This window comes from Heptranchias perlo, chromosome 15 (genome assembly GCF_035084215.1).
Source record: "Heptranchias perlo isolate sHepPer1 chromosome 15, sHepPer1.hap1, whole genome shotgun sequence".
Lineage (NCBI taxonomy): Eukaryota > Metazoa > Chordata > Chondrichthyes > Hexanchiformes > Hexanchidae > Heptranchias > Heptranchias perlo.
The window spans coordinates 50,260,493-50,283,611 of NC_090339.1; the positions used below are offsets into that span (position 1 = coordinate 50,260,493).

Here is a 23,119-nt window from a genome sequence, read left to right on the forward strand (position 1 = left end):
TAGGAGTAGAGATGAAGAGATGAAATCAAACCAGAAAATGCCAGAAATATATAGCAGGTTGATCGGCACCTGAAATGGAAAGATAGACTAACAATGTAGGTGTGACATTTCAGAACTGTTTTGACGAAGGTCATGCCTGAAATGTAAATCCATTTGTCTCTTTCAGATGCTGAATGACTTCTTATACGTTGGGTGGTAATTATAAGCTGGCAAAGCAGGAAGCTGAATGTAACCTAAGGAGTAGTTTGATAATACTTGCATTAATCTGGCATCTTACTGCACCAAAACATTTAAAAATGCTGCATATTACTTTTGAAATAGTGACTCTTGTTACGTAGGCAAATGAATAGCCGTTCTGTGGCAGTGATTTCACATAACCATGAGATAGATGATTGCCCCTTTTTTTTTAGTGGCAAGGGCTGAGGGAGGAATGTTGCTCAGGACACTAGGAAAACTTTTTACTCTCTTTAATAATTAGAATCACCAAAACAATCAGATGGGCCCTAGGAATAGACTGAGCCCGATGAATGCTGATTCAGTTGAAGCATTCAAAAGCCAATTGACTGAAAGCTTGTTTCATCTGGGAGCGGAGGAGTATATGGATCAGGGATAGGTGAAAGACAAGTGTTGCAAAGAAGTTGCAAGCAAGCAGAAGAGGAGGAAAGTCGCTTTTTTTTTAGAAAAGGCGATTTCACCTTCAACCCCAAAAGTTTGTCTTCTAAATTAATGAGACAGATCATCAAAGATAAAACTCCAGTGTTACAGAATCATTCATGAAACTGTGTTATAAGACTTGGCTAACGGCATAAGTATCAATACAAATTAAATAAAGGATTTAGGAGGAGTTTCTTTACACATTTCTTTGGTGAGAATGTGGAACCCGCTGCCACATGGGAGTGGTTGAAGCAGATAGCATTGATGCATTTAAGGAGAGGCTTGATACATACATGAGTGAGAGGGGAATAGAGGGATACGGAGGAAGAATGGGAAGAGGTAATTAGGAGGGGAGGCTCATGTGATGAATAAACACCGACATAGACAAATTGGGCCAAATGCCCTGTTTCTGTGCTGCATATTCTATGTAATTCTATGTATGCATGCCAGAAACTAGAAAATAATTTCTCAGACAAACTAATGTCATTGTCCAGATAATATACATCAGAGAACCATGGAAGGCAAAGTTATTTTTAACAGCGCTGTTAGTTATGACAGTCTTTTTCACCTGTGGAATAAATTCAATACTCCATTGTTTCCCCATTGATTTTTATAAAAATTTTTATTAAATTAAAATAATTGAAGTTTTATTTTTTTCAGCTTAGTTTAAATAGTGATTATAATTGGATACGGTAGTGTAGTGGTTATGTTACTGGACTAGTTATCCAGAGGACTGGAATAATAATCCAGATACTGAGCGTTCAAATTCCACCACCCCCTTGAATCAGCTTTTTATTTCCAGATTTAAAAAAAACACTTAATACAAAATCTGTGTTTTTAAATAAAAACGTGACATGAACTTGCCTTGGTTTTGTGTATGTTACAGGCAAATCTGTGGATCGCACAATGGTAACAAAGTAAGAAAATTTTATAATATGTCCACCACCTCCTTCTCAGGGCAACTAGGGATGGGCAATAAATGCCAACCTTGCCAGTGACGCCCACATCCTGAGAACAAATTAAAAAAAATTGCAGCAAATGCTTTAGTGCTCTCTGTTGTGTCACCTGAGCTTCATTTTCTCCCTCCTCCCTTCCGGAATTCCCTCAACAATTTTAAGTATTCTCAGCACCGAGTCACTCGGCGACAACTCCATAACTCCAAAGACAAAACATATATAATAGTTTGGCAAATTTGGGGGCAACATTTCTGTATCAGGTTCACCCTGGCACTTTATTTCCATACATCTAGCTGTAAGTGATAGTACTACTATACTAAAGGTGAAAGCTTTAGCTCAGTGGTAACATTCTTGTCTGAATCACAAGGTCATGGGTTCAAGCCCCACTCCAGAGACTTGACCACTTACTGTCATTTGGATGAGCCATTAAATCAAGGCCCCGTGTGCCTGCTTGGGTTAATGTAAAAGATCCCGTGGCACTATTCAAAGAAGAACAGGGATGTTCTCCTGATGTCCTTGCCAATATTTATCCCTCAACCATCACTGCGAATACAGATTATCCGGTCATCTATCTCATTGCTGCTTATGGGATCTTGCGGTGCACAAATTGGCTGCCACATTTGCCTACATAAGTACAGTAGATACACTTCAAAAGTACTTAATTGGTTCTGAAGTGCTTTGGGATGTCCTGAGAACGTGAAAGGTGCTATATAAATGCAGGTTCTTTTCTTTCTAAAGGGATTGAATAGATAGTAAACAGGTAAAGCATGAATCATTCCAGTTGGAGTGTTATTGCATTGTGTAGTAAATTCCTTATTGCAGTGGTATGTAACTTCAGTTAGTCTTGCACAATTTATCTTTACAGCAGTTCTGTAAGGCTGTTGCCATAAATGTACTTCATCACTTGGGAGAGCAGGGAATATGTTGCTTGATCCTGGGTACCTTTTCTTCCAACAGAAAGATCTGAACTCCTGTCAGACGTGCAGTCAAGGCTTTGGTTTACGTACAGGAAGAAATTCTCCCCAATTGGTGAGTATTCTGACTGTAATCAGCATGGCTGGGGACCCACTGCCCAGTGGCTCAATAGGTAAATGCAACGTGTGATGTAACATTAAAAGGCCCAAATGGAAGTGGTGACCCCACCCACCCACCACCAATATTACTTTTGAGGTGCTCTTTTTTTCTAGATTGGACAACAACAACAACTTGCATTTATATAGCACCTTTAACATTTATCTTCTGAGCTTGTCCTTCAGTCAATCATTTAAATGTAGGGGGTCAAGTTCACTGCCCTTAACCCTAACATTGCCAACCCACTGCATTGTGTCTTGGGTCTTCCTGTGGAGATCCCCCTAGACCAACAAATGGGACATTTAATCATCCTCCTGTTGTCACAGCTTGTTACTGCCTCCCACTTCTCAGACAGACTGTAATGGCATCTTGCTTGGCATAGAAGGAATGATTTATGGAAGGTGAACTAATTGGAGATAATATGTATTCTGCTCAGCTATCTCCAGCTAATTTCATTCATGTAATAGTTTACCTTTTTGAACTGTTGCAGGCATATATGGGGCAAGGTGCCCCATTCCTGGTATTATCAGTTAGCTCTTAAGCCTGTGCAGAATCAGCTGGTCTCAGCTAGGGTGGTGTTGGCCCAAGTATCCCTAGAGAAGGTAAAAATAATTGGCCAACGTGACTGTTCTTGATCACTATCTAATGAAGGTGTAAATGCATGTGGATGAATGGCATGCTGGGTTAGGATGGGACCCGGGTGGTGATCCCCAAGCTTGAAGGACCTGCCAATACTCACTGAATAGGCTTATGCATGAAAATAGCCACATGGATGAGGTACTGCCCTTTAGAACGTTACCCTTGGATGCATAATTGTCTTCAAGGAGAGAAGCATTGGGGGAGAAAATTGGAGTGAGATTATGTGCTTAAGACCTGGAGTGGGATTTGAACCCACAATCTTCCAACTCAGAGGCAAGATTGCTCCCAACTGAGCCAAGCTGACCCATCTTCCTAATACTTTCTTAGTGCACATGTGCTCTCCTGAAAAGTTCCCAACATAGGGAGGCTTAATTTTATTATTTGTTCTCACCATTTGCCCCCTTCCTGTCTGTAGCCTCCCTAATCCATACACTTTCCCTAGCTGAGAGAAGGTAGATGCTGTTTAGCTGGGAATTGTGTGTCCAAGGCATCCAGGGTCTTTGTGCATCTTCCACATGTGGGAAATGCTTGACCTTCAATAATCACCTCTCCGTGACACCTCCGATCAGGTGTGTAGGGAATTGTTTGTGCCAACTTGCATTCTACCACTTGCCAAAGATGTTTAAACTGTAAACATTACAATGGTCTCTTACAGCATACTCATAAATAAGAGCTTCATGGTCATCTGGTACCTCATTCATCTCAGACAGAGAGATGATAGGATTCAATGGTTTTCCAAAACATAAGGCACTGAAAGATGTTAGAATAAAGAGTTGATATTCACATGTGATCTTGATTCTAAATAAACCAAGTCTGTTGGTTGTGAAGATGCCTGTTGGTTTTCCTTGTTCCCTCCCAAGAACAATCAGATCAACTGGCAAACCTGTTTTCAGACAGCTAGAAAATGTGGATTGGCGTCATCACAGGTGATGTCATGATGACTGGCAGGTGTTTGTTGTTTCATCAGGAATCGTCGATGTCAGCCATATCCTGTTACCTGGCAGGACAGTGTATTTGTTACTTACAGAAAGCTCCCAATGATCTGCTGTAACATTAACCTCAGAAGAGCACCTCTGCTTACACCAGTGTGACATTTCTACTTTCTATTCCAGCTGTTCTTATGGCTTCTGAATGAAATTACTAATTTGTGCTGAATTATAGGCATATTTGTGTTATGGATATGGGTTCAATAGGAACTAGGTTGAGATTGCCCAAACTTGTCTCACATAGGACCCTTGTAGCTAGCAATGAATGATAAAGTGTTCAGAGAGCGCTTTGGGGGACATAAAAGAAAGAAAAAAAATGGGATTGAGGGTCAGGATTGTATGGGTGCACTGTTTTAGAAGGTTACGCACCTAATTTGAGTTTCCTCATCAAGTCCTTCAGATGTATGTGCTTCCTCAAATCCTGCAGAATTGGCAGCTTTGTGAATTTTCCTTTATGCTCAAAGGAAGGGTTTGATTCTCCCCCATGATGTACTTTCTGTGCTCTACAAGATCTAAATCAAGAGTGTGCAATTAATTTTCCTGAAAATCACTTATCAGAAATGAGCCTAGGATCTGGAGGTCATGTATTTAATCTGCCCCCAGATTATCCATTGTACAAGAACAAACACAACAATTACTGTATCTGGCATTGAACTTGATCTTGAACCAACACAGAAGATGACGAGCCCTGCCGTGTACATTTTGGTAATATAGGAAATGATCTTGGGTCATTATTAACAGTAATTTCCTACATTATTATCACCAGTATTAACGTGATATGTTAGATTCTTTGTCATTACCAGAGTAAAACAAAGGGCTAAATCACACAAACTGTAACCCCATCACAAAAATAAAACTGCAGTGTAAAGTAGTGACATTGGCTTCGAACATTGAATAAAAAGCAAGATGACTTAGTTGGGAGCACTATCAGTTCTGAGTCAGAAGGTTGTCATTCAAGCCCCAACCCAGGCCTAGAGAAGATAATTTAGACTGACACTAGTGCAATACTGAGGGAGTGAAACATTGACGGAGAATCAATTCTTAGAAAGAGACATTAGACTGAGGCAGATGTGCCTGCTCTTGGGATTCAGGTGGATTTTAAAGATCCCATGGCACTATTCGAAGAGGAAGGGGTTTTCCAAGGTGTTGGCCAACATTCGTCCTTCAAACTACACTAACTGTAATTCAGCCGATTGCTATTTGTGAGATCTTGCTGTGTGCAAAATGGCTATGCTTGCCTAGATAACAACAATTATTACACTTCAGAGTAATTTATGGTGTGTGAAACCCTTTGAAAGGGTTCAGATAGTTATGATGACGTGTTATATAAATGCAAGTCTGTATATGTAAAATCACATTCTACCATAACATTCATATCTGTCCAGCTATCTGTGTATGTGGCTGTGTTTTTGTTGGAATATTTATGTGTAATTTTATATGTTTTTCAATGTGCCAACACATTAAAGGGACAACAAAAAATATATAAACATTAGAAATTCAAACCATAGTTAAGGACAATTACACTATTATGTTTATGTGTGTGCATATTTTATTTTTATTTAAAAAAAAATTAAATTATCTGAAAAGATAAAATATTTATCTGCCAAAGCTGAATCACGTCGGCAGCAGCTTGCTCACTTGCAGAACGTGTGTAGTAAATCCCATGTTTTTGTTCACACAGGGGGAACTGGTCCCTCATCTGATGCTGGTTGGGGGTGTATGCTGCGTTGCGGACAGATGATCCTGGCACAAGCGTTAATATGCAAACACCTAGGGAAAGGTAAGTCTTTACGGTAACCTCTCATTACAAAAACCCGAACTAGATAAAGACTGAGTCTGATGAGTGCCACACTGTGTTGGAGCACCAGCTCGTGGTTGGGCTTGGATTCACTCTTGGAATCCTTTGCTCAGTGAGGTAATAATCTTAGTACTGTGCGGAAATGTTCAACTCCATTTCTTACACCACTTTCCACAGGGAGAGAATTATCCGCAGGCAGATCTTGTAAACGACCTAGTGCTCAGTAGGAGAGGTCATGGAGCAGGTTGCCCTATGTCACAGAGGGACCTGATTAGTGAAAAAGAGGAGAAATTAACGGTCCGTTCACTCGTGAATAAGACTGTATCCATCCACGATCTTATTGTGAATAATTCATTGACTTTATAGCTTTGACAGAAACATGGTTCACAGGTTACTAAAGCCTCCCCCCACCCCCGGCTATACATTCCATCACCTGCTTGCCCAAACCACCGCAGTGGTAATGTGCCCTTATCACCAAATCACACCCTGGTCTCTCCCCCTACTCCCCTGGCACCTTCTGTTTCGAGCATCTCACCTAGTTCCAGCCTCTCGCGTCTCTTTTAAAATCCTTGTCCTCTACCGTGCACCGCCTCTCCCCCCACCCACCCCCCGCCAGAACCCTACCCCGAGTTTCTCACCAAGATATCCTCCCTCAGTCTTTGCAATGAGTGACTCCTCATCCTCAGTGATTTCAACCTCCATCTCAATTCACCTTTCCCTCTCTCCTCTGATTTCACTTCCCTCCTGTACTCCCTTAACCTGCCACTTCATATAAACTACCAATATTCACAGCCACCCCCTTGTCCTTGCCATCTCACATGACCTCTCTACTCCCATCGCCTCAATCGCAGACAAGGCCATCTTCGACCACTTCCTTGAGTCCCTCGTCACCCACACCCCTATACCCCCTTCCAATCCCACATCCTTCTGCGCCACTCCTAGAAAAAACTCCCCCACTCTCCGAGCCAATTACAACTGCACTTTCAAACTCTCAGCTAGCTAGCCTTTGGCCCTCTCTTTAACCATTATATTTCAGCAGCTGTTGATCTGCTCAACCACTCCCTCACCTCCATCTTTGATGTCTTTGTCCCCAGTGAAACCCTTATTCTCTCCCATTCTGGTTGTTCCCCCTGGTAAGGCCCCATCTTCATTCCTTCAAGTCCAAGGGGTGCTGACATATGATTTTTTGCCACACAACCAGTTTAGCCATCCACCACCAGATCTGGTTGGACCACATCAAGCGTTATCGGGCCTTGCTGTTCTCTGCTAAAACTGATAGTATTCCAGGATCATCCTGGAGAGCAAAGATAACCCCGGCTTCTTTTCTCCACAACCAATCATCTCCTTAAATCCCTTTCCCCTGCCCCCTCCACCCTGATCTCCAACAACAAGTGTGAGGAGTTCATGGACTTCTTTGTCACTAAGATTGAGACTATCCGTTCAGCTGCCTGTGCTGCATCCCTCCCTTGCCCTTGCTCACTAAGCCAAACCTCCCACCAGGTTCCCCCTGCCCTGGTGGCATCTTTCTCTATTTCGTCTCCTATCTCCCATCATACCCTCTCCAAGCTCATCTTGTCCATGACATCCACCTCCTGCCCTCTTGACCCTATTCCCACTAATTTCTGACCACCCAACTTCCCTTCCTGGCCCCCATGCTAGCTGATATTGTAAATAATTCCCTCTCCTCAGATAGTAACCCCCTCCCTTTCAAAATGGCCATCATCACCCCCCTCAAAAACTCCACCCACGAACCTTCTGTCCTTGCAAACTACCACCCGATCTCCAACTTCCCTTTCCTCTCCAAAGACCCTGAATGTGTTGTTGCCTCCCAAATCCGTGCCCCTCTTTCCTACAACTCCATATTTGAATCTTTTCAATCAGGTTTCCACCCCTGGCCCAACACTAAAACATTCCTAATTAAAGTTACAAGTATCAGTTTCTGTGACTGTGGTGCACTATCCCACATCATCCTTCTCGACCTCTCTGCAGCCTTTGACACAGTCAACCACACCATCCTCCTCCAACGCCTTTCCTCGGTTATCCATCTCAATAAGACTGCCCTCACTTGGTTCCACTCTTACCTATCCAGTCGTAGCCACAGCATCTCCAGCAATGGCTTCTCTTCCTGTCCCTGCCGTTAACTCTGGATTATCCCAAGGACCTATTCATGGCCCTCTCCTCTTCATTATCTACACGCTGCCTCTTGGCAACACCATCCATAGACATGGGATCAAGTTCTACATGTATGCTGATGACACCCAGCTCTTCCTCCACCACCTCTCTTGACCCTTCCACTGCCTCTATGTTGACAGCTCGTCCTGGATGAGCCACAATTTCCTCCAGTTAAACATTGGGAAGACCAAAGCCATTGTCTTTGGCCCCCACCTCCACAAAGTCATTTACATAAAATTATGAATATTTTGTTTCAAACATTAATAATGACACAACTCTGGAAACCATTCTGAAATGTTGTGATGCATAATACAATTTAAGGGACTCAATCAGGGTTAATGACTGATGAAATCTCTACTAATATTAAGTCAGCTGCCTCACACTGTCTGGATCATTAACCCCTCTCAGCCAGCATCTTGTGTTAATTACTGTGTCTCTATTGATATGAATTCAGCTGCTTCCCATTGGGGTTGTTTCCTCTGTAAAATTAAGAAAAGTTCTTTTACTAAACTGCCATTAGTTTATAATGAGTTAATTTAGCTGTCGGACTCATAGTGTTAATGGCTGTGTCTCTACTGATGTTAATTCAGCTTCACCAACAGTCAGGGCTGAGTAATTCCTCCCAGCTGATTTTCCTTCCCAGCTATTCTATTTTAAATAAAAAATACTGAAACTAGCGAGTGTTACAGTTAATACTTGGTAAATAGTTTTTAAATGGGGGACACTGACTCTTTAAAGTTATTTTCAACCATTATTTTTATTTTTCATGTGTATGTTTGGTTAGTTGGTTAAATGATTGGTATTGTTGCAGATTGGCGATGGGAGAAAGGCAAATGGCAGCCTGAGCAGTATCACAGGATTCTGCAGTGTTTTCTGGATAGGAAGGACAGCTGTTACTCGATTCATCAAATGGGTAAGGGAGACAACAAGTGTGTTCTTGTTACAACAGTAAAACCGTAAATAAGAATTCATTGCACATCCACTCCCCCCTCCAAAACAATATAAATATAAAAATAGCATAGAAATACATTAACTTTTAGCACCGAGGTGTCCTTAACACTTTTCTAAATTGAAATCCTCTGGCATAGTATGAAGGGGTGGAGCATTCACTTGCACGCTGTGGTTCTGGTCACAAAGGAATTGCACATTGAGAAAGTGGAATCCTTTCATAGTGCAGTAACTGTGGTGGAGCTGGGTTACAGGTTGGGTTTTACCTCATGGCATAACTTGATCAGGTTTGTCATTGAACAAGCCATTGGAATGCTCAAGCTGCGGTTCAGGTGCCTGGATTGATCTGGGGGAGTCCTTCAGTACTCACCGGCAAGGGTGTGCAGAATAATAGTCGTGTGTTGCGTCCTACACAACATCGCTCAACAGAGAGGGTTACAGATGGAGGAGCTCCCATGCACTTATGATGCATCTGCATCTGCTGACAACATTGAAGAAGACAAGGAGGAGGACAATGGGCAACCCATTGGCAAAGCAGCAGCACACATGGCTGCTTGTGATGCCAGGGAGTCACTCATATCTGATAGATTCTCATAAGGAGATCTGCAAACTAAAGATAGTGAAATACTCAGACTGCCTGGAACAACCACCACCAACACCACCAGCACGCTTCCCCCCACTGCCCCCCCCACCTCCGCTTGCACAAAACAATCCTTCAACCACACATACACCCATTGTAAACATGCCCAATGGGTGGCATCAAATCTTGCCGTTCATGATGAAGCACATGCAAGGGCGCTTTCACAAAAGGGATGCTTCATGAGTGCATGGGAGCTCCTCCACTTGTAACCCTCTCTGTTGAGCGATGTCTCAAGAATGGACAAGACGTGGCAGTGGTGGTGGTGGTGACAAGTATGACATTTTATGTGCATGTAAGAAAAAACAAATATAAATGAAAAACATGACATTTAGTCAGACACCCTTGTGCATACCCTTGGTGATTACAAAACCTTCGCCTTCCTCTTCCTACTGCTTCTACGTGGTGCACCCACTGTGGCTTCAGCAGAGGTAGTGGCAGGTTGCTTAGGTCCCTGCCCTGACTGCTGAGATGCTCTAGACCTATGCCCTCTAGGTTTTGGAGCCTGTGAGGGCCCAGCCAACGACTGCTCCACCTGCACCTGTGCGGGGGCAGACTCGGCCATCAGGAGAGGAGGCAGCATTGCGGGTACTGATTGATGGGGAGTCAAGGGGTGAGATGTGGGAACGCTTTGAGTGGAGTCCCCACTTCCATGTCCCCTTTCGCCATAATCCCTCTCCAGGGCCATGGCCACATCCTTCCTACTAACTCTGCTGGACAACAGCTTGGAGCATCTGTGATGCGTTGCAAGGCCACGGCTAAAGTATTTGTCTGCCTGTTTAAGGCGGCAGACATGTTGGCATCGAGAGTCTGCATGGTCGTTGTCATGGCCTAAATGGACTCATTTATGAGCTGTGCTTGAAGCTGCCATTCTCTCCATCGCAGACATTCCTACGATTACCTGTGTCACCATTCCACTAATGCTGGAGGTGGACTCCTCCATCCTCTCCACTATTGCGGAGAGTGTGCGTGGCACGTCTCCCAGTACCTCGCAAAGGTACGGCTGTACCTCTGTCATTCTCCTTCTCAACGATGGCCCCTGGGTTCAGCATCTGCGTCCAGCTGAGCAAAGCTTGGAGAGGAGTGCGTCCACCGACGCGGACTCTCCACAGCTGCCCCTGCCACCAGTGTCCGCTCGTGCTCACTTGCGAGTGGTGAATCACCAGGTGACAACCCAGCTATCCAACAGGACCCAAGTGCGAGTATCTGTGTTGGTGCACGGCTGGATATGATGTGACGGTGCACCCTCAGAGGCATTGAGCTCCTCTGAGGAATCACCCTCGTGCTGCTTCAGCATTCCTTGAAGGCCCTGGAAGAAAACAGAAAGCGATATTGAGAATCATATCAGAAGTTATTTTGCGATGAGTATACTGAGGTGTGCAACAGGTCAATCATTGATAACATCAATTCATGATGTGTGTGAAGGATGCTAAAGTTCTGTCACCAGACGTTTGCAGGGTGCCAGTCTTGGCATTGTTGAGGAAAGGTGTGTGGGGCGGTGGTGGTGGGGTGGGTGGCGGTCACATCCTAAAGGAAGGAAAGTGGGGAGGAAAAAGGAAAAGTTTTTCTTGTGGTAACCTGGACAAGAAAGTTTCTGTCTATACTGGTAACAACCCTGTGCTCAGGATAAGGAGAAGAAAGGAAAGGCTGCAGATTTGAACTCCTTACTCCTCTCAACAGCATTTTCATTTATAGCAGTTGGATGTGTTCTTAATTAACAGTGTACCGTGAATATTTTTTGGGGAATTCATGTCAATATGTATTAACCTGCTCAGAACTAGATATACCCAGGACTGCTGGCATACGATGTCCTGGCACACATAGTTAGGGGATTAGTCATCTTACTACCACTGCTGCCATGACAGAGCGCTTTGTAACCCTGAGACACTCCATACAGCACCTGACCCTACTACGAGCCAAACTTGCTCTCTGTGGAAAGTTGAGTTTGAACATCATTCAAGACATCGATCCAAATTCTGAATTACTAAGTGACAGTTAGAGGGAATCTAGAATTTTTAAAATGTACATTTGTTACTTCTGGTACTACCCTCAAGTGGTTAATCCAAGTTCAGGGTTTCAGTAATATAGGCAGTATTTTTTGATGCCAGACAAATGGAGAGCCTGACTGAAGCATGGAATTGGGTTGAACCATCTCGCATAGAAAATGCCAAATTTGAGTATAATTAATATGCTTTAAAATGTTACTTCAAGACAGTGGCAAAAGTTTAAAAGGCTAATTGTGTCTGTTTGGGTTGGATGACCAATCAACTGTGCTACAAAATATTTGTAAACAACTTGTTTTAAATCTGAGCCTTATTAGGCTTGGATCATGACCTCTATCACTTACTGGATTAGATGGTTTTATGTCAGGATTTGACTGTGATGCATACTAATAACTGTCCTGACTGAATTCAAACACTTTCCTTGTTTTATTTCTCTAACAGCTCAGATGGGAGTGGGAGAGGGTAAATCTGTAGGGGAATGGTACGGACCCAACACAGTCGCCCAAGTATTAAAGTAAGTGAAAATTCAGAATAATGGAGGGAATATCCCATCAAACTGTTACAAAAACAATAGATGATCATTAGCATCCTTCTGCTTAGAACTTTTTTTTGTTGACTTTTTTTTTGTGTTCATCATGGTTAGTGTTGGGGAATGGAATATTTTGAGCATATAAGGGGTAATTTTAACCCTCAAGAACGGGTGGGCTGGGGGCAGATGGATAGTAAAAATAGTTGAAATCTTCGGGAGGACCCCATCCCGGCTCCAACGTGCCCACTTCTGGGTTTAACCCAGGTGCGTTAGGATGCGTGGGTGCAACAGAAACCCCGTCCCCACTTAACTCCAGTGGGCCAATACTTAAAGGGGCAATGTACCTCATTGCGATAGTTGAGGCACTTAATTTTTTGTGAATTAGAAATGTATAACGAATTTAACCTTATCTGGGGTTTGGGTTTTCCATCACTTCTGATTCACGTCAGGTGAAAGCAGATGAGAAGGGCCAACAAGCTCACCTGGTGTGATCGGACCCTCGCGGTTGCCCGATCCCTCCGATGGTGGACCCCCACCCCCGATCTTCTCCAAGGCCCACCCGTGTCATCCACGTCCCCACCCCCAATTTCTTCCGCGGCCCGCGATCTCTCTCTCCCGCCCTCTCTGACTTGCGGCTCCTTTCCCTCCCTCCCAGCAGCCAGCCTGTCAATTTGGCTGGGAAACCAGGAAGCACAAATACTTACCATCAATTGAGTTGCAATTGCAGAATGCAACGCACTCACTTGACATCCAGGTTCCCCATGCGAACATCTACCCATGCACTGAGTTCCTGGCTCTGAGCTAAAATCATGCCCATTGTGTCAAAAACAAGCAACCCAGGTCAGGTTATTTCATGGTTAGATTCAGAGTAGGGTTCCCTCTACTCTGCCTCAACATTAAAGAACATTCCCTACTGCAATAGTGAGGCATTTTTCCATTCTCAATACAAGCCAACCTGTGGCCTCTTTGAGTGAACCTGCCAATTTAGGGGCAGTTTTGGGCTATGACCATTAAGAACTGTGCAATACTCCCAAAATTTATTTCATATAGCACCTTTACAGCCAATCTACGGAGGAGATTGTCACATCACTTGTGGCTAGATAAGAACCCAGATCCCAGAGGCAAAAGGCCAATATCTTAAACCACCATATTGCCAACCACACCACCCAACTTGTTTTAAATCGTTCCATTTTAGAATAGCACATGCACACACTGTTCTTAAATAAACAACAGGTGGCATCAATTTCCTTAAATGTCAGTCATGGAGGTACATTAGATCCAACACAGAACCTTTAAGTATCCTTAACCGTGTAATAAAATATCCCAGAGTGACGACAAGGCTGCAGTCTAATGGAAGTGCTAACTGGTGTGTATTATGAAGAATCTAAAAATGTTTTTATCTCAATTCTTCAATTACTGGCTTGTATCTAATATTGACCCTCCCGTGTGTAATCACTCCTAGGTATCCATTTTCTCCCCTCTCCGATCTTCTCTTCACATAGAAATTTACAAGATTATTTTTTTTCCACAGGAAGCTTGCTTTATTTGATGACTGGAATGCTCTGGCAGTTTACATTTCTATGGACAATACTGTAGTTATTGAAGATATCAGTGAGTTTTAATGTTTTGCTTACTTGGTGAACAAGTGCTTTTTCCATTACTTAACACAGGGTGTGGGGAGTTAGATGAATCAGTTTAAGCTGGCACAAAATGGCTTGAATTCTACTGCTGGATGTGGAGACCAGCTCCACATACCAGCGGGGTTGTTGTAAAATTAACCAGGCTTACTGGAAAGCTACCTTGAGTGAGAATTTATTTTCCTGCCACAACATGTTTTTTTTAGTCCAAGAGGAGCCACTAAATGGGACACTGCCTTAAAACTAAACAGCTCCTAGTATTAATTGGCAGCATCTGCCTTGTTCGTTGTGATACAACAGAGAAACCACCTATTCTGGGAATTCCCTGACCTTTTTCTTTCTACTGAACATGTGATAAACACCCAGGAGTATCATAGGAATTAGATTCCTTACCATCATCCAGTTGTTGCTGCGGAAGAGTTGGATTCTGGTGCACTAATGGTTCAAGATCCTTTTATTAAACCAGTCTTCTGGATTGTTCACTCCCCTTATTGGCACATTCCACTAGGTTAAGAAGTTACTAAAAGAACATGATGGGATATCTCTGGTGTTACAGAACTGGGCTCCAAAAGCAGCGAATCTGAAATTCCTTTGTGCGCTATTTTAATGGATGCATTTATCCATTTAAAGGAATATGAATAAGCAGGTTAACATCTCGGTTAAAATAGTGGACAAAGGAATTTCATTGAGTTAATATTCACACTGGGGAATTTCAATGCCTTTGACCCTGTCTCCTGCAGGTTGTTAGATTAGGGGATCCCCAATATCTGAAACATTAGTTTTCAAAACTGAACCCCGCAACGATTTTTTTAAATTAAGAAATTATCACAAGTATCAGTACTGCACTGTCTGCCAGTAAGCATTGGTTTCTTCTGAAGGCTTTGCAAACAATGAGCAATGGAGATAATAAGAATAGCTGTAAATTTTGGACCCAAAACATCAACTTCAGAATTGACTTGTTTCTAGTCTTTAGGTCAGAGATTCAGCTAATGTGCTCGTAGCCCAAATGTCACATTAAGCAATGCATCATTTGTCTTTTTTTAAATAGAAATAGTACTCTCTTTGACATAAAAAAAATTATGCCAACTGAGTATTTTTGTTAGATTTTGTATGTGATTTCTATAAAAGAAAGCTTTGTGCCAAGGGAGTAGAAACAATGTTAAAGTGCATTGCCGTCATTATTTTATTGCATTTCTATGTGCAGCAAATCTGAGCACTGTTCTCAGAGTAGAATATATCTGGCACACTGCCACAGAATGTTTATTTGTATTTTTTTCCTAAATCCTCAAGTGAACTGTTTAAAAACCACCTTCATGCCTTTCTTTCTGGATTCTTTCCACTGGCCCCACCCCCTCCCCTCGGCCACTTTTAGAAGTTTAAATTATGTAGGTTAATCCTTGAAATGACCTATTTTGTGTTTTATCAGACCATTTCCACAGTAACAACTTGATTGATTCATTGTGCCAGAAAGGTACTGAAAGTATCTCATTAATATTCAATGGTGCAAGCTAGCTTTGCCATGCTCAAGACAACTAGCGTGTTGGCACTGACACTCTGTGAAGAAATATATTTAACACCTTTCTCTTGTATTCTCCATCTTTTTAAAATTCTTTCAGAAAAACTGTGCAAACATTGGTCTGAGAATTGCAGGTTACAAACTGATACCTCATTATACAGAGGTGACGTGTCCAAAAACCAGACTGTGTCTGTGCATCATAGGGACTGGAAACCACTCTTGCTGATCATACCTCTTCGTATGGGAATAAACCACATCAATCCGGTTTACATCAACGCATTAAAGGCAAGTTTAAATCTGTCTCTCTGGCAGGCTTTGTTAGGAGGTCTCTTAAACTTTATGCTTACTGATTCTAAAATAAACTAGGGGGTGTTTTTAAAGTGAGGAGTGACTGGTACAGGGACCAGAGGAAGGTGAACCTGAGCTGGAGCCACGTCAGGGTAAGGACATGAGACATAGGGTGGCCATTTGTCCCCTTCTGTTTTGCAATTGTGTAGCCCCACAGTGTTTGTAGATTGCAGTCTACTGCCATTCTTAGGCCTCAATCTAAGCAACTCTATAACTGCCACTAATATGGTGCATTAGAAACTTTGGCTTCTGAATTTTATTGCCTCCATGGTGGCTCTCATAGTTAGCCAGGCTGAGACTGGAAACTTTGCTTGTGGGAAAATGCAGGGGTGAACCCAAATCATGGTATTGTTCTGAGGAAGAGTATACACCTGAAACATTAACCTGTCTTTTCTCCTCACAGAAGTTGGCTGATCTGTTGTGTAGTTTCAGCATTTTCTCTTTTTATTTCAGATTTCCAGCATTTGCAGATTTTTATTCATGCATTGTCAGTTACTTTTAAAAGCCGAGGACTGTTGCTTTATGCTGATAAATAGAGACATTTTATTTAAATTCTGATATTCATTGGCTCCTTTCCTGTTCCAGGAATGTTTTAAGATGCCTCAGTCTTTAGGAGTCTTGGGAGGAAAACCAAACAATGCTTATTATTTTATAGGATTTCTTGGTAAGTACCTGGAGTAATTACTTGAGTTATCAGCTTTGTTGCAGGTGCAAAATTAAAATAATAGCGCTGAGTAATACCAAGTAAATAAGTAAATGCTGCAACTTACTTTAGGCAAATCAGATCCACGTAGGAAAAACAGAGTTTGAGTATTGTACTGCACTATGGATTTTGTATACATTAATGTACAGTACTGGCACAGCAGAGTGTAGCAGTTCATTCATTCAAAATGTATCATCAACTTGGTCTGGCCATTTACGTACAGCCTTACTGATAGTTGCCAGCTCTTCTTTGCCAAATGGCAACTGCTTACATTCTTGCATAATGTGATTTAAATTCTCCTGTTCACCATGCCTATACACCTTTTCTCTGACTGCCCTCTTACCGTTGTGGTACAGATGGTAGTTTTTATTGTTATGTTTAGCCTCAGCTGCTGTGCTTTTTTTAAGTCTCTCTCTCTGCTCATCTGTTCGCTCTTTTAACATGTTGCTGCTTTTTTGTAATCATCCCTACAGGATTTGTAGAGGTTTAGTCATTATCTGTTTTAATTTTTCTTAATCCATTTAGCATCACATTGGTTTAGTCTGAGCTTGTTGGTTTTTGGTGTGCATTTATCCTGCATGCTCAGCATTATACCTTTAAAGGTGCTCCACGTCTGCTGCTTAAGTGCTGTTGAGCAAGCTCCCCAATCTATTTTTAGCTGCTTCCTCATTTTGTTGAATTGGTTCCTGGTCTTGGGTATTTCCAACTCCCAGATTATGTTAAACTTGATCTTTCTTTGGCACCTATCCTCCAAGTGTGCTATGATTTCTATTTTGTGTCGATCTTTTGGGTCATTTACAAATTACAGACCAAAATGAGCATTCTCTCTCATGGCTTCTTTGAAGCAGTTGTGTTTTACACTTACCAATTCTGACTCTAAGCTGCTTGGATTTTCCCAGTTTATATTAGGTTGACTGAAGTTTCCCATTACAATAATTCCCATTACAATAACTTTTCTGTTCTCACATACCCTTCCTATTTCATCATAGAGCAAATAATCCTCCTTCATATGCTAACCTGATGCTCTATATTCTTATTACTGAAAAACTACAAAAGTCTCCACTGGTACAGTCCATATGCTGCACTTCAATATAATAATTGAATGATACCGTTCAGTGGAATTGTAGTTACAGAGGTATGCCTTGACTGAAGACATCTGATTGAGAATACGTGACTAAAAAGAGGATAGCAAGGGTCTTGCAAATATTATAAGAATTTGCACACTGGGAGTTGCTGGTGCAACAGTGCCAGAAAGTGCATTGAGATATAGTCAGTAATGCGCTAGTGTTGTAGCATCAGTATTGTATTACACAATGGACACTTCATATAATACCAGTATTGTACAATGATGTAGAATGTTGTAGTGTCAGTGCGATACTGCAATGCAGACCTGCATGTGTGTGTTATCAGTTAGTGCTGGTATGGTAGTTATCTTAAAGTAAAATGTCTCTACGAGATTTCATATTGAGCAGTTACTGTATGTTATTCGCATAATCCATCTGCTGTTACATTAAAAATTCTGTATATGGTTGAGATGTTTTCTACTGTCTACACAGGAGATGAATTAATCTATTTGGACCCTCACACGACGCAGGCTGCAGTAGACACAGAGGATGATGGGAGTGTGGATGATTACAGTTATCACTGCCAGCGGACACCGCATCGTATGAAAATTACACATCTCGATCCCTCAGTAGCTTTAGTGAGTGACGCTACTCAATCCATTGTTTGCTGTCTCAACCGAGACTAACAGATTCTGCGACCAGGCTGCCTCTGAAAGTTCGACTGTTTTGTCTGAGCAATAGAGTGGAACCTGGCATGAGCCTAAAGCCACCAGGACAAGAACCAGTAACAAGTGGCCCCTCAAGTGGAGGGCACCACTAACACAAGTGGTCCAGTCAAACTAAACATGTGTATGTAAAGTGTTTAAATATTTAAATCAGGATCCGGTTTTCAATGTTAATAATACACGGAGTGTCTAGCACTGCCCGCCGGTCGCAGAAAGCTTCAAACAAACTGGTGAATGCCAGTTTCCTTTCCCAGGTCACCAGGTGCGCACAAGGCCTCAACTGCAGCAGTTATAGCAACCCTCACCCCACCCCCATCAATCTTGTGCATCCTGGATCTGTGGATGGCCCTCGAATACAAGGCTCTCCACTAGGGACACATGTCTCCGCCAGGCCCAGGAGCAGATCCACCAGGAGGTCCACTGATCTGTTCGGCCCTCTGCGCACAGGTGATCAAAGATAAAGAGTGAAGGACTAAAATGAAGTAAAAAGTTGAGGCGCGGCCCCCTCGGGAAATAAAAAAAACCTCTGGCTGTGTACAAAAATGTGGGAAATTGTTTAGTCTTGGCCGCAAAACGGCCATGTGGCTTGGGTGTTGGTAAAGTGGCCAAAATAGATATTTGAGGCCACCACACCATTGCTGGGGAGGATCCTCGAATACAGGGCTCTCCACCGGGGACAGAAGAAGGCGAGGGAGTGGAGAGTGTGCAGCAGCACATTATAAAGGCAATCCCTCTGTGCAGAATGGAATGGCACAAAGGGAATTTTCTAGAGAAGGCTTATGTTGTGAGGGGGAGGTTTCCAAAGGATATTCCGGGGCCTTGCACAGATAAGCAGCTCCATCTGATCGGGGTGGAGATCAGACGGAACCATTTCATGCACTTAAGCCTCCTCGATACAGAGTCGGGGCTCAGAGTGGACTTCAGTTCTTGGATGGGACTGCCTTCAGGCTAGACATAACAGCAGGATGTCCAGGCAGCAGGCGTCCATTGGTGCTCTAACAATCTGCTATAGCGAGTCGGGACATGGGTTTCTCTGTAATTCCCCACTAGGATAATCTATTCTCTGTCCTACCTTCAGGTGCATGCAGACAGCAGAGGCCAGACTCTCTCTCACAGTGAGGGAAACTATTGGCTGAATCACCATAGGCTGCTTTTGTGTACCTCACGGCAGCCAGACCACGAGCTACATTAGCAGGAGCTTGGCAGTAGGTTGCTGCCCTATCCTCACTGCTACAAAATAATGCATGATACAGAGGTGAACAGACCTCTCAACTGTGCTGTTTTAATAGAGATGTCTCAGTGTTAAACAGCATCACTGAGTAAAATAGCTGTATTCATGACTCCCAGGCCCAGATAATAACTGATTTGCTTGTTGCACAGAAAACCATGCTCTCACCCCAGCACTGATTCACTTCCTCCTCCCTACTGCAACAAAAAAAAGGTTCTTAAAAGATTCCAGATTTAGTTTCCTCTGCAGAAAAGGGGAGGATCGCTCTTTTTATGAAGAACATCTTTACATTAATTCAAAATTTGCCTTTTACTTGTTTGAACCTGTGTTCCTCTTGCAACGTTGTTTGAAGTAATTCCGCATTTACCTGTTCCACACCGTTTTCTATCTTGTATATCTCTGTAAGATCAAGGCTGAAAAGTCCAAGTGTTTCTGCGATGGTTGAACATCTAGATCTAGAATTGAGCATCTAGATTTCTTTCAATTTCATACTTGGCTATTTTGACACTATTCATGGAATACATATGTTGGCCATTTTTACTTCCTATCTGCAGTACATTGCACTTGTCCATATTGAATATCATCTATTGTTGTTTTCTTCCCCTCAGCCAGTTTCTTACTCATTCACAAAATCCTCAATCCTAAAAGCTTTGAGCTAGTAGTCTTTTGTGTAGAACTTTCTCAAATGCTTTTTGAAAGTCTAGATACTTGATAACTTAGGGTTTTCCACAAGCACTTCTGAATCCATGTTGACTGATGTTTACTATGTTATTATTGTACTGGTGATCTTCAAGTTTAGGCTTTATAATCTATTCCATTATTTTGCATCCTTTTTGATAATTGGCACCAGGTTGGCATTTTTCCTGTCTAATGGAGCCTCCTCAGTATTCATTGACACCTTCATGATCACCGTTGGTGCCTCACAAATCCTCCCCTGTCCCTTTCAGTGTTCTGGGATAAGTACCATCTATCCCTGAAGAGTTGTTTGTTTTGAGCCCTTTTATCCTGTCTAGGACTTCCATCTAATTTATATCAAATATTAATTCTAATTAGGTTATCAAATTCTAATTAGGTTATCGCTACCTGGGGAGGGCATTTGCTCATGTTCTCCTTTGTGAATACTTGGAGGAAGTAGACATTCAGAATATTAATGATCTTGTGCTCATTCTCTGTCTCAGTCCTGTTTGATATTTTAAAGTTCTCATCTCTTTTAGCTGCGCTCTTTATGATAAAGTCCTGAAACAAATTCTCACTGTTACATTTTGTATTTTCATCTATACTTCCCCCCCCTCCCCCACCACCATCCATGTCTGTTTTTCCCCTATGATTACTATTTTAACATGTTTCTGCAAATTCCTATTTTCATCCCAGTGAGCACCTTCACCTTTTTCCTTTCAAGATTCGTAGAGGCTGCTCTTCCTTATTTTGCTTCTGATTTTTTGTTCATCCATTTAGGGTCACCCTTGTTTAGTCTACACTTGTTGATCCCAGGTATCTATTTAGCCTACATGCTCTGGATTATGCTTTTAAAGGTGTTCCACTTTACCTCTACTGACAAACTCCACTAGTCAATTTGCTCACGCTGCATTCTCATTTCTCCAAAATTAGGCCTTTTAAAATTATATACCTGGCTCCTGGTGCTTGGTATTTCTGAATTCCAGATGATTTCAAACTTGATCATTGTTTGGTCACTATTCTCTAAGAATGTCACAGCCTCCACTTATTGTATGTTGTCTAGGTTATTTGCATTACCAAGTCAAGATGTGCACTGCCTCTCGTGGCTCCCCTAATCATTTTGTAACTTTTCACCTTCCACAGGATCAACTTCATTAGCCTCCCGGATGTCCCTGATATATAGGAAGAAAGAGCTTGCATTTATATAGCGCTTTTCACAACCTCAGGACATCCAATGAAGTACTTTTGAAGTGTAGACACTGTTATAACAACAGAAATGTGGCAGACAATTTACGCACAGCAAGGTCCTACATACAGCAATGACGTAATGACCAGATAATCTGTTTTTAATGATCTTGGTTGAGGGATAAATATTGACTAGGAATGTTCTGATCCTACGTACTTTTTTGTTTTTCTTCTATCTCCCCTCATGACCTCGCTTTCTTTAAGACCCTCCTTAAAACTCAACTCTTTGACCAAGCTTTTAGTCACCCTTCCTAATATCTCCTTTGACTCAATGTTAATTTTTGTCTGATTACACTTCTATGAAGCACCTTGGGATGTTTTTCTACATTTAAGGTACTATATAAATGCAAGTTGTTGTTGGCAGGAAAATGTTTACATACAAATCCCCATTATTAATATTTACATAGGCAGTTTTAATGTTAAGTGTCAACATAAAAAGAATGACTCAAAATCATAACACAGAAATGAAAGTGCATGCCAAACATAAGATTTTTAATACATAAACTTGCCTCCTTTTTTGGTCCTCTGTGTCCGCTTGTTTCTGGATCCTGTATATTCTTGAGTTTTTGGTGTCCATGCCTGCCTGTTGACTACCTTCCAGTTTATAAACTGCCCTGTCTGAGATCCAGTTCCTTCCTTGACCTTATCCAGTGCCCATCTTGTTTAAATGATTCTTGATAACTGCTTCTATGCTCCTTGCAAGCCTCATTGTTCCTTCTTTGTTTAGGTTCAATCCATCTTTCCAGTCATTTATGTCCTGAAAATGCTTATATAGGTGGCATCATTATTTTCACCCCAGGTTGCCAGCTACTTATTTACATCTCAAATTTTCTTGGTCAGTTTCTCATCTTTACCATGCATCGGCACAATGGCATATTTTGCATTCCTCATCTTTGAGTTTTAGGGTAATCCTTATATATGTGACTTTTAAGGCCTCTGTTATGGCGTATACCCCTATATGGACCACCACTTCGATCCCATTAGAAGCCTTTCCTCAATGTACACTGTTTTAGATCCAGATAAGCAACTCACCATGCTATAGGTATTGTCCCTACAACACACGTGGCTATCCGACTTTCTGAATAAAGAGTACCCTACAGCTACAGTCTCCCTGTGCCTTTTGGTCTTTGCCTTTACTTTGCTATCTCTGGTTTTCGAGCTGATGTATCCTGTATAAATTGGCTTCTTTCTGCAATCGTGTCTTGTATCTGTTATTGTAATCTTCTGAGTAACTTCACAGGCTTTATCTTTCTTGCTGCTTTTACTAATCTTGGTCTATTCAATCTTCCCATTTCCTTGGTTCCCTTAATACTTATGTTTCATGACTTATCCTGGAGTGACTCGCTTACTGAGTTGAATACTATCCATTCACCTTCAATGATCCCTTCGCTTTTGTCTGCCCTTGAGTTTCTGCGCTCTCCTCTCCCTTAAGCTTTTGTATCAACTGAAAAGTTTGTATCTCCTCCCCCATCTATTACACTTGGCTTTCTCATGTGTAAACATCCCACAGCAAGCATTGCTCATACTCTCCATTCTAATTGTACTTCTTTCAGGTGGCCCCTTTTGATTTGATTTCTCTCGAGTA

At 42.1% G+C, this 23,119-nt stretch overlaps 1 protein-coding gene across 1 annotated transcript in view; it reads left to right on the forward strand.

Moving 5' to 3' along the window:
- The window catches only part of atg4a (autophagy related 4A, cysteine peptidase), a 39,617-nt gene that overhangs the window by 5,923 nt on the left and 10,575 nt on the right, over positions 1–23,119 (forward strand). Inside the window, exons 3-10 of the mRNA XM_067997212.1 lie at positions 2,568–2,639; positions 5,988–6,086; positions 9,088–9,189; positions 12,306–12,378; positions 13,925–14,004; positions 15,647–15,831; positions 16,480–16,558; positions 18,154–18,299. Of these exons, the coding sequence (XP_067853313.1) occupies positions 2,568–2,639; positions 5,988–6,086; positions 9,088–9,189; positions 12,306–12,378; positions 13,925–14,004; positions 15,647–15,831; positions 16,480–16,558; positions 18,154–18,299 (836 nt within the window). The remainder of the gene's footprint in view (positions 1–2,567; positions 2,640–5,987; positions 6,087–9,087; positions 9,190–12,305; positions 12,379–13,924; positions 14,005–15,646; positions 15,832–16,479; positions 16,559–18,153; positions 18,300–23,119) is intronic.